Source organism: Phocoena phocoena, chromosome 11 (assembly GCF_963924675.1).
Source record: "Phocoena phocoena chromosome 11, mPhoPho1.1, whole genome shotgun sequence".
In the NCBI taxonomy this organism is placed as follows: domain Eukaryota; kingdom Metazoa; phylum Chordata; class Mammalia; order Artiodactyla; family Phocoenidae; genus Phocoena; species Phocoena phocoena.
In genome coordinates this window covers 5,546,798-5,564,822 of record NC_089229.1, presented here as the reverse complement: position 1 = coordinate 5,564,822, position 18,025 = coordinate 5,546,798, and the positions used below count along the sequence as shown (strand labels likewise).

At 40.3% G+C, this 18,025-nt stretch overlaps 1 protein-coding gene across 1 annotated transcript in view; it reads right to left on the bottom strand.

The window, feature by feature from the left end:
* The window catches only part of EFCAB6 (EF-hand calcium binding domain 6), a 230,450-nt gene that overhangs the window by 211,839 nt on the left and 586 nt on the right, over positions 1 to 18,025 (bottom strand). The window contains 2 exon segments of the mRNA XM_065887305.1: positions 7,322 to 7,533; positions 13,003 to 13,148. Of these exon segments, the coding sequence (XP_065743377.1) occupies positions 7,322 to 7,533; positions 13,003 to 13,148 (358 nt within the window).

Here is an 18,025-nt window from a genome sequence, read left to right as displayed (position 1 = left end):
TCCCCAACCCAGCACAACCACCAGGACCAGAACGGAACTTAGTTTTCCTTCTCTGGAATCTATTTACCAATTCAACTTCTTTTAAAATGTTTATATTAATATTCAGACACTGAAGCCACATTTTTATTATTGTATGTTTTAAATATTTTTAACATCTTTATTGGAGTATAATTGCTTTACAATGGCGTGTTAGTTTCTGCTTTATAACAAAGTGAATCACTTATACATATACATATGTTCCCGTATCTCTTCCCTCTTGCGTCTCCCTCCCTCCCACCCTCCCTATCCCACCCCTCTAGGTGGTCACAAACTACCTAGCTGATCTCCCTGTGCTATGCGGCTGCTTCCCACTAGCTATCTATTTTACGTTTGGTAGTGTATATATGTCCATGCCACTCTCTCACTTTGTCACAGCTTACCCTTCCCCCTCCCCATACCCTCAAGTCCATGCTCTAGTAGGTCTGTGTCTTTATTCCCATCTTACCCCTAGGTACTTCATGACCTTTTTTTTTTTTCTTTTTCTTAGATTCCATATATAGGTGTTAGCATACGGTATTTGCTTTTCTCTTTCTGACTTACTTCACTCTGTATGACAGACTCTAGGTCCATCCACCTCACTACAAATAACTCAATTTCGTTTCTTTTTATGGCTGAGTAATATTCCATTGTATATATATACCACATCTTCTTTATCCATTCATCTGTCAATGGACACTAAGGTTGCTTACATGTCCTGGCTATTGTAAATAGAGCTGCAACAAACATTGTGGTACATGACTCTTTTTGAATTATGGTTTTCTCAGGGTATATGCCCAGTAGTGGGATTGCTGGATCATATGGTAGTTCTATTTGTAGTTGTTTTTTTTTTTTTTTGGCCGTACGTGGGACTCTCACTGTTGTGGTCTCTCCCGTTGCAGAGCACAGGCTCCGGACATGCAGGCTCAGCGGCCATGGCTCACGGGCCTAGCCACTCCACGGCATGTGGGATCTTCCCGGACCGGGGCACGAACCTGTGTCCCCTGCATTGGCAGGCAGACTCTCAACCACTGCGCCACCAGGGAAGCCCCTCATTGTAGTTTTGATTTGCATTTCTCTAATGATTAATGATGTTGAGCATTCTTTCATGTGTTTGTTGGCAATCTGTATATCTTCTTTGGAGAAATGTCTATTTAGGTCTTCTGCCCATTTTTGGATTGGGTTGTTTTTGTTATTGAGCTGCATGAGCTGCTTGTAAATTTTGGAGATTAATCCTTTGTCAGTTGCTTCATTTGCAAATATTTTCTCCCATTCTGAGGGTTGTCTTTTGGTCTTGTTTATGGTTTCCTTTGCTGTGCAAAAGCTTTTAAGTTTCATTAGGTCCCATTTGTTTGTTTTTGTTTTTATTTCCATTTCTCTAGGAGGTGGATCAAAAAGGATCTTGCTGTGATTTGTGTCATAGAGCATTCTGCCTATGTTTTCCTCTAAGAGTGTCTGGCCTTACATTTAGGTCTTTAATCCACTTTGAGTTTATTTTTGTGTACAGTGTTAGGGAGTTTTCTAATTTCATACTTTTACACGTACCTGTCCAGTTTTCCAAGCACCACTTATTGAAGAGGCTGTATTTTCTCCACTGTATATTCTTGCCTCCTTTATCAAGATAAGGTGACCATATGTGTGTGGGTTTATCTCTGGGCTTTCTATCCTGTTCCATTGATCTATATTTCTGTTTTTGTGCCAGTACCATACTGTCTTGATTACTGTAGCTTTGTAGTATAGTTTGAAGTCAGGAAGCCTGATTCTTCCAGCTCCATTTTTCGTTCTCAAGATTGCCTTGGTTATTTGGGGTCTTTTGTGTTTCCATACAAATTGTGAAATTTTTTGTTCTAGTTCTTTGAAAAATGCCAGTGGTAGTTTGATAGGGATTGCATTGAATCTGTAGATTGCTTTGTGTAGTAGAGTCATTTTCACAATGTTGATTCTTCCAATCCAAGAACATGGTATATCTCTCCATCTATTTGTATCATCTTTAATTTCTTTCATCAGTGTCTTATAATTTTCTGCACACATGTCTTTTGTCTCCTTAGGTAGGTTTATTCCTAGATATTTTATTCTTTTTGTTGCAATGGTAAATGGGAGTGTTTTCTTAATTTCACTTTCAGATTTTTCATCATTAGTGTATAAGAATGCCAGAGATTTCTGTGCATTAATTTTGTATCCTGCTACTTTACCAAATTCATTGATTAGCTCTAGTAGTTTTCTGGTAGCATCTTTAGGATTCTCTATGTATAGTATCATGTCATCTGCAAACAGTGACAGCTTTACTTCTTCTTTTCCTATTTGGATTCCTTTTCTTTCTTTTTTTTCTCTGATTGCTGTGGCTAAAACTTCCAAAACTATGTTGAATAAGCGTGGTGAGAGTGGACAACCTTGTCTTGGTCCTTATCTTAGTGGAAATGCTTTCAGTTTCTCTGGAATCTATTTATCAATTCAACCTCTTTTAAAATGTTTATATTAATATTCAGAGACTGAAGCCACATTTTTTAAAAATTCGTTTTACTATTAATGAAACTAAGGTATAGGGCAGGTTATAAGCAATGCCTCCTCGTCACTCTTGCCCTGATCAATCATCAAAACACCCTGACGTTCAAACATTCTTGACATGGTTCTTGAAATAAAATTAAAGCTAAAGTAAATTCACTGTAACTGGAAAATTCTTTTCTAATTTTAAGGGTGAGATTCCCATGAAATATTTTACCTGTTTTATATACTTCCAGTTAAGCTTATATTAACTATTGAAAAAGAAAGTTTGTATCACCACCTGGATTAGTCATGAAAAGATCTAGAAAAGGGACACACACTGTGAATTCCAGGGATTAGGAAGAGAACCCCCACCCTTCATTCCCAATGAACCTGGCCTCCTGAAAAGGCACCACACTGCAGTCTCCTTGGTTTATACAGGAGGGGGTCACAGGAGCTCAACGTTCTAGAAAAACATCCTGATTATAAGACAGACTATCAGAACCTGTTTTTTAAAGTCTCTGAAGTTCTATAGTTCTCAGTGACTTCTTTTAAAAACAGATGTAGCTCTTAAAAAACGGATGCACATTTCACATCTTCTGTACTTTTCCTCTTCCTGCATAGCTGATTAGCTTGGGAAGGCTGTCAAAATTTTAAATTAAGATTAGATCATGTAAAGATGTTTAAAAAAATAAAATTAAATTAAAAAAATAAACTGCAAACTACTCTTTGAAAGCAAAAAAAAAAGATTAGATCATGAATATAGGGAGACATCAGCAGGAAATAATATTTTAACTTTCCATTTGGTATAAAGAAAGGAACAGTTAAATCAAGGTTATGAGGAAACATGTGATATTTGTGAGGACAAAGGTTCTTTAAAAGCAAGAGAACATTACCGTATGACACAGCAATTCCACTCCTAGGTATGTACCCGAGAGAAGTGAAAACATACGTCCACATAAAAATTTGTACATGAAATTTCACAGCAGTATTGTTCGCAAAAGCCAAAAAGTGAAAATAACCCAAAGATCCATCAACTGATGATAAAGTGCGGTGTATCCATGCAGTGGAATATTATTCAGCCATAATGAGGAATGAAATACTGATTCATGCTATAACATGGATGTTTAGCATAACTAAACATTATGCTTAGTGAAAGAAGCCAGTTACAAAAGATCATATATTGTATTATTCCATTTTATGAACTCTCCAGAATTGGCAATCTGTTGTGACTTAAGGTATCAGTAGATTAATGGATGTCAGGGATTAGGGGAAGCGAAGTGGGGAGCGACGCTAATGAGTACAAAGTTTCTTTTGGGGGTGATAAAATGTTCTGGAATTAGATGGTGGTGATGGTTGCACAACTCTGTGAGTATATGAAAAACCAGGAACTTGTCCATGTTTGAATGGTGAATTTTGTGATATGTAAATTATATCTTTATAAAGCTTTTATTTAAAATGCAGATACAACAAAAGGTGATGTAAAAGAATCAATATATACTATTTGTGAAATTCTGGAAGTGAATAAAGGGGATACATTTTTTAAAAGAAGAAGAGAAAAGCTCTTCATCATTCCTCCCCTTCCCTCCTTCCCTGTCTGTTCCGTCACAATTCAGTCCTACAGTCATTAGATGGGGCAGACAAAAGTGGCATCTGCAACATAGGGGGGCCGTGCTCCAGAGCAGGGCTGGAGGAAGAGGGCATCCACCTGGGGGTGGAGGTGCTGGACATGGGAGATGAGTCACATGCCAGGGAGGCTGATCAAATAAGTGAATATACTCAGAACACAGAAGCCAAGTGGCTCATTGTCTGAAACGGTAGTTACAAACATAGAAAGTGAGAAAATTACAATGAACCCTGAGGTACGAGGTTAGAACTGGCGGTATTGGTGTGCACTCACGGTTTTCAATATATAGATTGATATAGAAATACACGTAGATGTAAGTGTATGTAAATGTGTATATATGTTTATATACGGAATATATCCCCTGGGGCTCTGCCCACTTAGAGGGCCTGGAGCAAAGAGCAGCTCTGGTATACTCAGATCCCAGATTCTGGATACTTGGTTCCGTTAAAAGGAACCAGAGCTCTTTGGAGAAATGGATGATTCTGGGACCGAGGCAAGGAAAGTACAGGTGGGTTTATAGTATCTTGTATCAGAAAGTAAGGAAGTGCTCAAAGAATGATGGGCACATGTCAAAAGGACACAGAAACCAGCATGAAGCGGCTCCTACTGGCTATATTAGGGACAATTGAAACATCAAAATAAATAATGAAAATAATGGCTCATAAGCCACTTAATAAAACAGGAAATCTTGAGTCCCTGCAAACATATAAACAATAAATGAATACATGAAAGTTTGGTGAGGAATGGCATATCTACATAGTTTCAAAGTTTCTCCCACAAAATGCTTATTAATTACAAAGTAGATAAAGAGCACTCCACCAGGAAAAAGACAGATGGGTCTGATAGATTCCACCTTAATCAAGTGACTGCAGTGAACATCAGTAGTAATGGGACAGACGAAAATCACCTGTAAGCTAAGAAAAGCGTGGAGAAGAGCACAGCGTCATTTCTGTGACATTCCTGCCAAAGATGCAAGCCTGAATCTAGTCATCAGGAAACATCCGATAACTCAAGTCAGGGACATTCTACAAAATAACAGGTCTGCAATCTTCCAAGTGTTATGGTCCTCAAGACTAAGGAAAGACTGAAGAAGTGTTCTAGACTATAGGAGACTTGCCAAATGCACTGCATGATTGTGACCTGGGGCCTGGGGCTGAGACGGCTGACATGAGATGACATTACTATCCTCACCATGACGGCTGGATTGTGGGTGTATAGAACAGGGCTCTGGTTTTAAGGAAACATACACTGAAATATTTGAGGTAATGGAGCAGTTTACCCCCAAATGGCTTATGAAAGAGAAAATTGTTCTTTGCACTATACTTCCAACTCGTCTGTGATCTGTGATTGCTTTTTTATAAACAGTAAAGCAGGGCTTCCCTGGTGGTGCAGTGGTTGAGAGTCTGCCTGCCAGTGCAGGGGACATGGGTTTGTGCCCCGGTCCGGGAAGATCCCACATGCTGCGGAGCGGCTGGGACCATGAGCCATGGCCGCTGAGCCTGCGCGTCCGGAGCCTGTGCTCCGCAACGGGAGAGGCCGCAACAGTGAGAGGCCCGCGTACCGCAAAAACGAAACAAAAAAACAAAACAAAAAACAATGTGAGAGGAACCTGAAAGAGGAGGAGCAACACTCTCTGTGTACGCGCTCTGTCCACACTTCCAGCTGGCGCTTGAACCATGTGTGTGTGGGTCAGACTCAAGAGCCCCAGCAAAAGACCAGAAAGCTGAATCAAGATATGAATGACTGCCCACCGCAGGTGAGGGAGAATTTGCAAGTTAACTGCCTGTCAAAGCAAAAGTATCAAAAGTCTCAGAGGAATATAACAGAATCCAGAGTCTCCACAGCACAGCATTCGTGACGTTTAGCGCTGCACCGTTTAATGAACAGCCAGAGCCATACATGACTCCTGAGCACTGGAAACGTGGCTAGGGCAACTGATGAGCTGAACCGTTTGTTAAATTTCATGTTAATTTATTTAAATTCTAAAATTAACTTTGCTTTGGGAAAACTTTTAAGTTTGGAATGACCGGGTATATGAATCTAATATTTCAACAGCAACTTCTATGAAATCTAAATACAGATAAAGTATTTCCAATGGAAATTTAGTGTCAGCATTGAGGTCTTCTGTAAGTGTAAAGTACATACCAGGCTCTGCAGACTTAGTACACAGAAAAGAATGTAAAATATCTTATTACCAATTTTAAATAGTGATTACATGTTGAAATGAGATAATATTTTAGATACATTTATTTGGTCAAATAAAAATATTATTAAAATTAATTTCACCTATTTCTTTTTGTAATGTAGCTACTAGAAAATTTTAAATTATTTATGTGACTCACATTATATTTCTATTGAATAGCACTAGTCTGGGATATTATCCAAATATGCTCAGAAATGAAGAACCAGAGAAATGTGACCCTTCTCAAAGGAAAAAAATCAAACCAGGCCAACCCTGAGATGATCCAGATGTTAGAATTACCAGATAAGGACTTTTAAGCAGCTATTTTAACTACGCTCAATGTAGTCAAAGAAATATGCTCATAATTGAAATAAAAACCAAGAAATCTAAGCAGATAAATAGAAATTATAAAAAAAGAACCAAATGAAAACTCTAGAACTGAAAAATACATGTCTAAAATTAAAAATTCACTGAATGGACTTCATAGCAGAATGGAGATGCTAAGAGTCAGTGAATTTGAAGACACATCAATGAAAAGTATGCAATCCGAAAGATAGACAGGAAAAATATTTTATAAAATGAACAGAGCCTCAGGGGTCTGGAAGACAATACCAAAATGTCCGAGAGAGCAGAGGAAGAGGTAGACAAAAATATTTGAAGAAATAACAGCTGAAAACTGTCTGATTGCTCTGCATTGGGGTGAGCATACAGTAGATGCTCAATAACCACTTCAGGTAAGAACAAACGCAAATACTATGTTTCAAAGTACATGTTGACCAAATACTCTTTATATGGAAGCCTTAAAAAATAAACTAATATGACTATAATACTGCTACACACAAAATATGACCCAAGCACATGATAAGTGTCCCAAACCTGACAGAATTTAATTGAATTGTGACCAACAAAACTCTATTTGGGACAGTGGGGGAAAGCCAGACGAGGTTACGTGCTCCTGTAATATACTGCATCCCCTCCTCCATACTGGGTGATTCTGAGCATTTTCCGCACTGTACCTGAGCCAGCACATCTTGAAACTGTTCTCTCGTGAGAGGCAGCAGGAAGGTTGTGATGACTCTTCGCAGTTCATTCTTTGTCACCGTCATGTTGTTACTGATGTCGAGCAGGTGAAAGGCTTTCTTCAACTCATCTCCTTTATCAGTAATTTTTTGAAATAAAATCCATTTAACATCTAAGGACGACAGTATTGGATGTCCAACAGCTGTGGCTATAAAAGAGAGACAGCTATTTATTAAACGCTCTTAAAGCTAAGACAATAAACGGCATTTCACTGTGTACTAGAATCCAACAAACTTCTAAACAGTATTTCTTCCACTATATCTAGGTTTACAAGTAGATGACCCGCAATTGCAAATCTGCAGTCATTTGTTGCACCTCTGAAATTTACATTTCAATCAATATGAATAGTAGTAACATTAGAAAAAAAGAGCAAAGATAATCTTCCCTATAAAGGACCTACATCACAAGTGAAAAACATGGATATTGAAATAAAACTTAGTTAAGAATCACTTTTATCTCAAATAAATCTTCAAAATATTATATTCACTTTTCATCCCCTTGCCAATTTTTGAGGGGAAAACACGTAATTCTTAAATCTACAACCTTTTCCTTTCAAAGACAAGGAAGAGGTAAGCATCACTGGATGCTAAAGGATAATGAAGAACGTTTAGTTCTGGAATGAGCTAGCAGGGCACCTGCACTTCCTGGTGGGGAAAGGGGTCCCAGCTGTAATGGTTTAGGTCCCAGAGTCCCCGTGTCACCAAAGGGCAGCTGACACCCTACAAACATAGTAACTACAAATTAACTCATGGTGCCAATCAGTATCATAAACATGAAGATGTGATTAGTCCCTTTCGATATTTTATAACCTAGTAGGTAAAGAGGAGGCTAAGAACCATGGTAGCTTGGTAAATCTCTTATATCTATTAATGAGATTGCAAAGCCTTGGTGACCATCATTCATTTAGGATGCTCTGCTCTTGGAAAGCTTAGACTCTGGAGGGGGAAGCAAAACAAGAAACAGACAAATGAATGATGAGGTAATGGTAGATAGTGCCAAGTGCTGCAAAGGACAAACCAACGAGGTGGGGGGCAGCCGGGGAGCTTAGGACGGGGGTCACAACAGAGCTGCTGTTTGTTACGGGGGATGTTTCGGGATGTGGAACCAGATGTTCACCTAGGAGAAGACAGACAGGCAGAAGAGGGCTGGGCACAGAGCCTGGGGGAGAAAGGTCTTAAATCTCCCACAAGAACTCCAAGGATGCTCAATGTGCAGAGTGGCTGCCTGCATCCCTCTGAGTTTCTGACTGTCGCTTCAAACCTCAGAAGCAGCTGATTCACGTGGCGGAGCTGCAGGGCTCCACATCAGCTGGTGAAGAGTATTTCTCCCTCTGCCCACCCAGCCTGGAATTCCTCCTCCTGAACCCAGCGTCACAGAGGGACCCCTTTATGTCTTTATGTCTCCATCTTGCAATCTTTTTTCAGAATTTTCATGCGCATTTTCAGGTGCTTTCCAAGCAGCCCCATCTTGGCAATCAATAATCCTAATTTTGAAGTATCAGAAATATTGCTTTGAAACTATTTGAGTTAACTTGAGGGCAGACTTTTTATTTCACAAGCCTAATGCAACTTCTGGAATTTAAAATGAAAGCGGTAGCCAAACTTGCACAACCTGCTGGTGGGAGAGTACTAACTGATATGATCTTTCTGGAGGGGAATTTGACAAAATTTTCTACATCCGTTTAGGATACAGAAAGTCACAGCAGATTGTCATTCTGACCCTGGCACTGAGAACAAGTAGGATAAGCTAAAAAAAGAGAGGGGTGTGAAACCCACCAAAGAACTGAGGGTACAAATAAACTAAACTCCAGAAAGGACTAGCCACTCCTCAGAGAGAAAACACCCATGACTCCTTTCACCCTTGAAGAGTCTTGGGCAGAGAAGCAGATTCATTCTACACAGGGGTATGGAGAAAACAAGTGATTACTTAGTAGCCACGTGGACCGATCCCATGGATTTGCATCCCAAGAGCCTCAGTCACAGTACGAGTCTGCACCCGTCCTCGTGGGCCTTCACACGTTGCACAGGAAGCACCCCAAAGCTGGGAGTGAGGCAGGAGAGCTGTGTGATATGCCCCGAGGGATGCAGGGTCTTCCCTAAGTGTCAGGCAGCTGCTCACCGTGCCTGAGCACAGACGAGCGGCAAACCCCTCTGAAGCATACGGGGCCCTCACCGAGGGCACCTCAGCAGCCCACTGCAATTGCAGGCAGGGCAGCAGGGCGGAGGGCGACCTCCTAAGGAGCACGAAGCTAGCAGCAGAGCTGGAGGACAAACAGAGCTCCCCAGAAACCCTCCAGAAGTGGCAGGAGGGCTGGAAAGCAGAGAGCCCGCCACACGATGCCAAGCTGGCAGCTGGACTCTGAAGCAGACATGGCTGGAGTCTCAGCAGTGCTCAGATCACAAGGCCTGTTGAAGGGAAGCATCTGAAACAAGGGGTCACGTGAATCTAACCAAAACTGCAACCAAATCCAGACAGAGCTCAACTGAGAAATTAAACTGAGCCAGCCCACCTCACCAGTAGCCTGAGCAGAAGGGGCACTCCTTTTCCTGGTGGTAAACATGATTTACTTCTGTCTCTACTCTGTTTTACACAAATGTCTGGTGTTAAATCCTTTTAAAATTGCAAGACAAATAAACAAAGAAAAGGTGACCTGATCAAGAGCAAAAAAGAATCATGGAAGACCCACAGAGAGAACAGAGGTAGAAACGATCAGGTATTTAATCCAAGAATGACAAATATGTTAAAGAGATTAAGGGAAAACTGACAAAATGCTGAACACTAGGGAGTTTCAGCAGAGAAGTGGAAACTATTTTTTTAAAGCACATGAAAAAGCTAGAAATTAAAAATACAATATCAAAGCGAAGAGCTCGTCTTATCTGTTTAACAGCAGAGCTGTACACAGTGGAAGGAAGGACTAGTGAGCGGAGAGTCAGGCCAACGGAAACCATCCACACTGAAACGTAGACATAAAGCAAAAACAGCCTAAAAGGAAACAGGGTGTCTAATATCTGCGGCTCACAGATTCACCCATGAATTGTGCTTTCTTTAATGAGTCATATAAGTACATATCTACACGTGTGTGTGCATGCATGACATGCATGAGAGACAGGCCAGCCAAACACTTAATGGTGACCAACTCTGGAGAGAAAAGGGGTGCTAGGAGACATTATATATGTATGTATATAATTTTTAGTTAAATATATTTGTTTCTATATATATAATTTTTATTTAGAAAAGAAAAAAATAATTCAGTACTTAAAAAAACATAAATAAAAGGCAAATGAAAAAAGATACTGATGGCACATAAGGCAGATAAAGGATTAATATTTTTAATACACAGAGCTCATACAAATAACTAAAAAGACCAACCCACAGTGGGTAAATGGGCAAAGGACATGAACAGGCAGCTGACAAAAGAAGGACATAAACCTGATGAACTTGACAATCAAAGTTAACCTCACCATTAGAGAAATGCAGATTAAAATCACAACAGAAGGGCTTCCCTGGTGGCACAGCGGTTGAGAGTCCGCCTGCCGATGCGTGGGACACGGGTTCGTGCCCCGGTCCGGGAAGATCCCACATGCCGCAGAGCAGCTGGGCCCGTGAGCCATGGCCGCTGAGCCTGCGCGTCCGGAGCCTGTGCTCCGCAACGGGAGAGGCCACAACAGTGAGAGGCCCACGTACCGCAAAAGAAACAAAAAAATATCACAACAGAATATTGTTTATGCATATCAAATGGACAAAACGTAAGAGATAATAATAATAATAAGATTCTGTATTAGGATATTCAGAAACAAATACTTGTAAATATCACTTGTGGGGACGCGCAGTACAAGCTTCCAAAAGGCAATTTGGTGGTGCTCACGAGCCTTAAGGGTGTGGATGCCCTTCACTCCAGTAATCCCACTTCACTCCATTCTTCTTGGCACTGTCAGAAAGCTAGTTAAACTGAGATACATCCGAAGTATACTCTAGGCGTGGAGCTACTGGGCTGGAAGAGATTTATTATGGATGATAAATGTTTGTGTTGGAAATTGCCACTTATCCCTCAACATCCATTCTCCCCTCTTTCCTGAGATTTGGACAGACACATGGCCCACCTGAAATAGTCTCTCTGGTAGATGCCTGTGGCCTCTCACGGATGCAGGTGAGCACAGGTGGCGAGCGTGACTTCTGACTAGATTGCCTTTCTTCCGGTCCATCCTTTCACTACGTCCCACTGAGTCCTTCCAGTTCTTCAGGCTGTGCACTCATAGCGCTTTGTACGTGCTTCTGGACCGGCACTGGTATTGTTCTGCTGGAATTCTTCCTCTCCCTCTCAAGACTGTGGGATCCTCCAGGGCAGACTCTCTACCGGACCCGTCTCTTTATCCTCCGTCCCTGTGACAGTTCTTGTCACATATTAGGGCTCAGAAAATGTTTGTGAAGGAAGGGAGGGAGGGAGGAATGAACAAATGAAAAGACACATTTTGGGGAAATTATAATGTCAAATTTTATTGCTTTAAAACTGAGTGATCCAAATAAGTTAAAATTTTACGTCCACACAAAAATCTGCACGCAAATGTCTATAGCAGCTTTATTCATAATTGCCAAGGCATGAGAGCAACCAAGATGTCCTTCAGTAGTGAGTAAACTGTTGTATCCATACAAGAGAATATTATTCAGAGAAAAAAAGAAATGAACTATCACATCATGAAAAGACATGAAGGAGCCTTTAGCGCATATTCCTAAGTGAAAGAAGCCAATGTGAAAATGCTATGGACTGAATGATTCCAACTAAATGACATTCTGAAAAAGGCACAACTACGGAGACAGTAAGAAGACCAATGGTTGCCTGGACTGCGGCGGGGAGGGACGAATAGGCAGAGCACAGAGGATTCTCAGGGCAGTGACACTACCCTGTATGAAGCAGTAACAGGAGACACATGTCATTATACGTTTATCAAAACCCAAAGAACGCACAACACAAAGCGTGTGAACTCTAATAATGTGTCAATAACGGCTCATCAATTCTCATGAATGTACCACACTGATGCCAGTGCTGCTAATAAGGGAAACTGAGGATGGGGAGTGAAGAGGTGTATGGGAATTCTCTGCACTTCAGCTCAGTTTTTCTGTAAACCTAAAACTACTCAGGGAGTTCCCTGGCAGTACAGTGGTTAGAACTCGGCACTCTCACTGCCATGGCCCAGGTTCTATCCCTGGTCAGGGAACTAAGATCCCACAAGCCACACAGTACGGCAAAAAAAAAAAACCAACCAACCAACAAACAAACAAAAAAACCTACTCGAAAAATATAGTCTATTAATCAAGAAAAAACTGAGGAGTGAAGCAGTATACTAGATAACATAGTAGTTAATTCCATGGATCCTGGAATCACACTGTCTGGGTACAAATCTCAACCCTGCTACCTAAAAGCTATGCGACTTTGGGGCAAGTAGCTTGATAAACCTGTATCTCAGATTCCCCATAAAGAAAACTGGGACAATAACAGAATTTATTTCACAGCTTTACTGTGAGGATTAAATGTCTTGTGAGGCCTTTGTACAGAGTCTAGTACATACTAAACATACATAATGATATCTACTGTTAGCATCATTTGCTCAGGAATACTCACATGAAGAAGGTCTGAACACATTTTGGAAACCATTCCTTGAATACACTCTACATGGTCAAGAGTGGGGTCTCAAATGAGCGAATTTTTGTGTGTGAGGATACAAAGTATGCCAATCTGGTACAACTGCTGTTTTGCACGTTAAATCCCTGTGATATTAAAAAAAAAATAGGTTACATTATCTTCAAGCACATCCTATAAATGTGGCCAACCTCCTATCTATTCCTCTTCTGAGAGGGCAGCTGGAGACTGTAGAAAAGCCGCTAATCATGACCTTCATGCCAATGTTTCAAAGACTATTCTTAAAGGGAACACAGAATTGTGATTTTAGACTCACTTGTACAGCAGATCCAATCATCTTCAAAAATGGGACAACAAAGAGGCATTTGGATAAGAAAACCCACCTGCGCCTCAACTACCAGTGACTCATTTTCTGGGGGGGTGGGCAGCAGGGGTGGAAAGTGTGGGTACTCTGAGCTCTCCTGAAGTGCCTCACTGCACATCCAACACACAGTCAGAGGCACAGCTGGGGAAAACAGCACCGAAAATGGTGGAGCAACGACCTCTGAAAATCATCTCCAAAAAGGTAAGGAGAACACTGGCAAAAACTGTCCGAATCAGCTGTTTCAGAGCTCTGGAAATTAACCAAAGGTTTGCAGCAATCTGGGGAGTGCTTACTCATGAGAGATGCCAGAATCTCAGAATGAACACCAAGTTGCATGGCATTTTAACTTCTCCTATTCCCATCTCCCCTCACCCCCAAATCTGCAATAGCCTTGAAACCAACATCCTACAATCACAGTGAAAACCCAGCAGCCTGCCAATCACTGGAAGGGAAAGAACAGGGTTGAAACTCCTTCCAAGCCCCATTATCAGAAAATTTTCATCGTATGACTTACCTTACCTGATGGCTCCCTGAAAGACCCCTCTCACAAGGCTGTCTTTATTAGAACTGACTCAGAGCTTGCCCAGTGAGAACAAGCTATTGTCAAAAGGCATTTGTTGAAAAAAATTCAGGGGCAATTGTTTAAAATTTTAGCTGCCTGAACGGGTGGATAACAGAGCAAATAATAGCCTAACCAAAAAGCTTAAACCGAAAAGCTGGGGAATGAGACATCCGTAGTGGCTTTGAGAAGCTCCCACATATTCCTGGGAATCTAGAAGGCTGTGAGCATGTCCAGGGCTATGTGCTTGCCTAGGAAAGACCTGAGAAGGCCCTAAGCTCCCAGCTCTGGCTGACCTTGAGGCTCTGCCCAAGCAGGAGGTGGAGGCTGAGGCTGTAAACTGCCTGGCTGAGGGCTGACAGAATGCTCCAACACACACCAAGAGCCCCTCGGCAAAGAATGGAAAACTGCTGCGCCCAGGCGTTTAAGGAAAGCTCTGTCCCATCACACACTGACCAATAAGCTAACCAGTCAGGGACTTCAGTGGCCACACGTGACAAACAATACAGACCTTACCAAGTTAATTTAGAAAAGTCACTAAACAAACAAAACATGGAAAGGAGGGAGAACATGATTTTGAGAACTGCCACATTCTTAAAATGTCTAGTTTTCAACAAAAATTTTATGAGACGTGCAACAAAAAAAAAGTACGCCCACACATACGTATCTTCAGAAACCATACAAGCAAGGAAAGAGTGGATGAAACGTTTAACCTGTCAAAGGGGAAAAACCCACCAACCTAGAATTCTGTATCCAGCAAAACAGCCTTCAGAGTTAAAGACAAATAAAGACTTGATCATACAAACAAAAATTGAGGAAATGTCACCAGTAGACCTGCTTGTAAGCAGACCTGCTTGTAAGACGTACTAAAACAACTTCTTCAGAGAGAAGAAAAAATCATATGGGTCAGAAACTCAGACCTACATAAAGAAAGAAAGAGCATTAGAGAAAGAATAAAGGAAGGCAAAATAAACATATATGCATCTAATAACAGAGCCCCAATATACATGAAGTAAAAACTGGTGAACTGAAAGGAGAAACAGACACTTCAACAATAACAGCTGGAGACTTCAGTGCTCACTTTCAGTACGGACACAACAATTAGCCAGAAGATTAACAAGGAAACAGAACACTTGAACAACGCTTTAAACCAATTAGACCTAGTAGACATCTATAGAACACTCCACCCAACAACGGTAGAATACACCTTCTTCTCAAGTGGACGTGGAACATTCTCCAGGATAGACCATTTGTTAGGCCATAACACAAGCCTCAATAAATTTAAAAGGACTGAAAACATCAAAGTATGTTCTCCAACCACATGGGAATGAAATCAGAAATAAGTATCAAAAGAATGAGATAATTCGCACATATGTGGAAATTAAACAACACACTCTTAAATAACCAATGAGAAATTAGCAAATACTTTTAGATGAATGAAAATGAAGGCACAATATACCAGAACTTATGGGATGCAGCTAAAGCAGTGCTTAGAGTAAAAATTATAGCTGTAAATGTCTATATTAAAAAGGAAAATTTCAAATTAATAATTTAACCTTCTTCCTCAAGAAACTAGAAAAATAAGAGTAAACTAACCCCAAAGTGAGGAGAATGAAGGAAATAATAAAGATTAGAGCAGAAATAAATAAAATCAAATTTAGAAAAACAATAGAGAAAGCCAACAAAATTAAAAGTTAGCTCTTTAAAAGATCTGCAAACTGCCAAATTTTTAGCTAGACTGACCAGGAAAAAGTGAGAAACACTCAAATTACTAAAATCAGGAATGAAAGAGAAGACATTACTATCGACCTCACCAAAAACAGGATTCTAAGGGAATACTATGAACAATTAATTGTATGCCAACAAATTAGATAACCTACATGAAATGGAAAATTCTTTAAAAAATGCAAGCTACTGAACCTGACTAAAAAGGAAACAGAAAATCTGAATAGACCTAAAACAAAAGACTGAATTAACAGTCAAAACAGGACCAGATGGGTTCACCGGTGAATTCTACCGAGTATTTAAAGAAGAATAATTAAAACCAATTCTTCAAAAACTCTTCCAAAAAACAGAAAAGGAGAGAATACTTCCCAACACACTCTATGAGGCCAGTATGACATCAATACCAAAACCAGACAAAGACACCAAAAGAGAGAGCTAAAGGCTAATATTCCTTATGGATACAGGAAATATCCTCAACAGAGCACAAACATACTGAATCCAGCAACGCTAAAAAGAATCAGACATCATGACCAAGTGAGGTTTATCCCAGGAATGCAAGAATGGCCGGACATAGGTGGGCACAAGGCACTGAGCTGATCTCCCTGTGCTATGCGGCTGCTTCCCACTAGCTATCTAGTCTACCAAATGTAAATTAGATAGCTAGTGGGAAGCAGACGCATAGCACAGGGAGATCAGCTCCGAGCTTTGTGACCACCTAGAGGGGTGGGATAGGGAGGGTGGAAGGGAGATGCAAGAGGGAGGGGATATGGGGATATAGGTGTACATATAGCTGATTCATTTTGTTATACAGCAGAAACCAACACAACATTGTAAAGCAATTATACTCCAATAAAGATGTTAAAAAAAATAAAAAATTAAATTAAAATATATGCCCCTAAAAAAAAATGAATGTGATACACACCACATTAATAGAATCAAGAAAAAACACACGATCAACTCAACTGATGCAGAAAAAGCATTTCACAAAATCCTATACCCTTTCACGATAAAAACAGTCAACAAACTAGAAATAGAAGGGAACTTCCTTGACCTGACAAAAGGCATCAGTGAAAACCAATAGCTAATATCATACATAATGATAAAAGAATAAAGGATAAAAGTTTTCCCCTAAGATCAGGAACAAGACAAGGATGTCTATTCAATATTGTATTGAAGGTTCTAGCCAGGGCAACTAGGCAAGAAAATAAATAAAAGGTATCCTGATTGAAGACTAATAAGTAAAACTATCTCTATATGCTGATAATATGACTTCGTACGTATAAAATCCTTGGGAACACACACACAAACACACAAAAACACACAAATACACACAACTATTAGAAATAATAAACAAGTTCAGTAAGGTGTAGGATACAAGATCAATATACAAAAATCATTTAAAAATTAAAAATATATATATACAAAAAACAATTGTAGTTCTACACAACTGCAATGAACACACTGAAAAGAAAATTAAGAAAACAATTGCATGTACAATAGTATCAAAAAGAATAAAATACTTATGAATAAACTTAACAAAAAGTACACAATTCGTACACTGAAACTACAAAGTACCACTGAAAAGAAATTAAAGAAGATCTGAATAAACAGAAAGACATCCCATGTTTATGGATAAGATTATAATACTCCTCAAATTGATCAAGAGATTCAATTTAATGCTCATCAAAATCTCAGCTGCCTTTTTTGCTGAAATTGACAAGGTTAGCCTAAAATTCATATAGAAATTTAAGAGATTCAGTATAGCCAAAACAATCTTTAAAAAATAAAAACAGGGGCTTCCCTGGTGGCACAGTGGTTGAGAGTCCACTTGGCGATGCAGGGGGCACGGGTTCGTGCCCCAGTCCGGGAGGGTCCCGCGTGCCGCGGGGCGGCTGGGCCTGTGGGCCGTGGCCGCCGAGCCTGCGCATCCGGAGCGCTCCGCGACGGGAGAGGCCACGGCAGTGACAGGCCCACGTACTGCAAAAAAAAAATAAAATAAAAACAAAGTTACAGGACTTACACTTCCTGATTTCAAAATTTACTACAAAGCAACAGTAGTCAAGACAGTGTGGTGCTGGCATAAGGACAGTCATGCAGATCAATGGGATAGAATGGAGAATCTGGAAACAAACCCTTAAATGTAGCATTAACCGATTTTTGACAAGGGCTACAAGATCATCCAATGGGGAAAGGACAGTCTTTTCAACAAATGGTGCTGGGACAACTGGACATCCACGTGCAAAAGAATGAGACTGGACTCCCACTTCATACCATCTAAAACAATTAACCCAAAATCCACCAAAGACCTAAATTTAAGAACTGAAGCTAGAGAGATTGGTTCAAGATGGCAGAGCAGA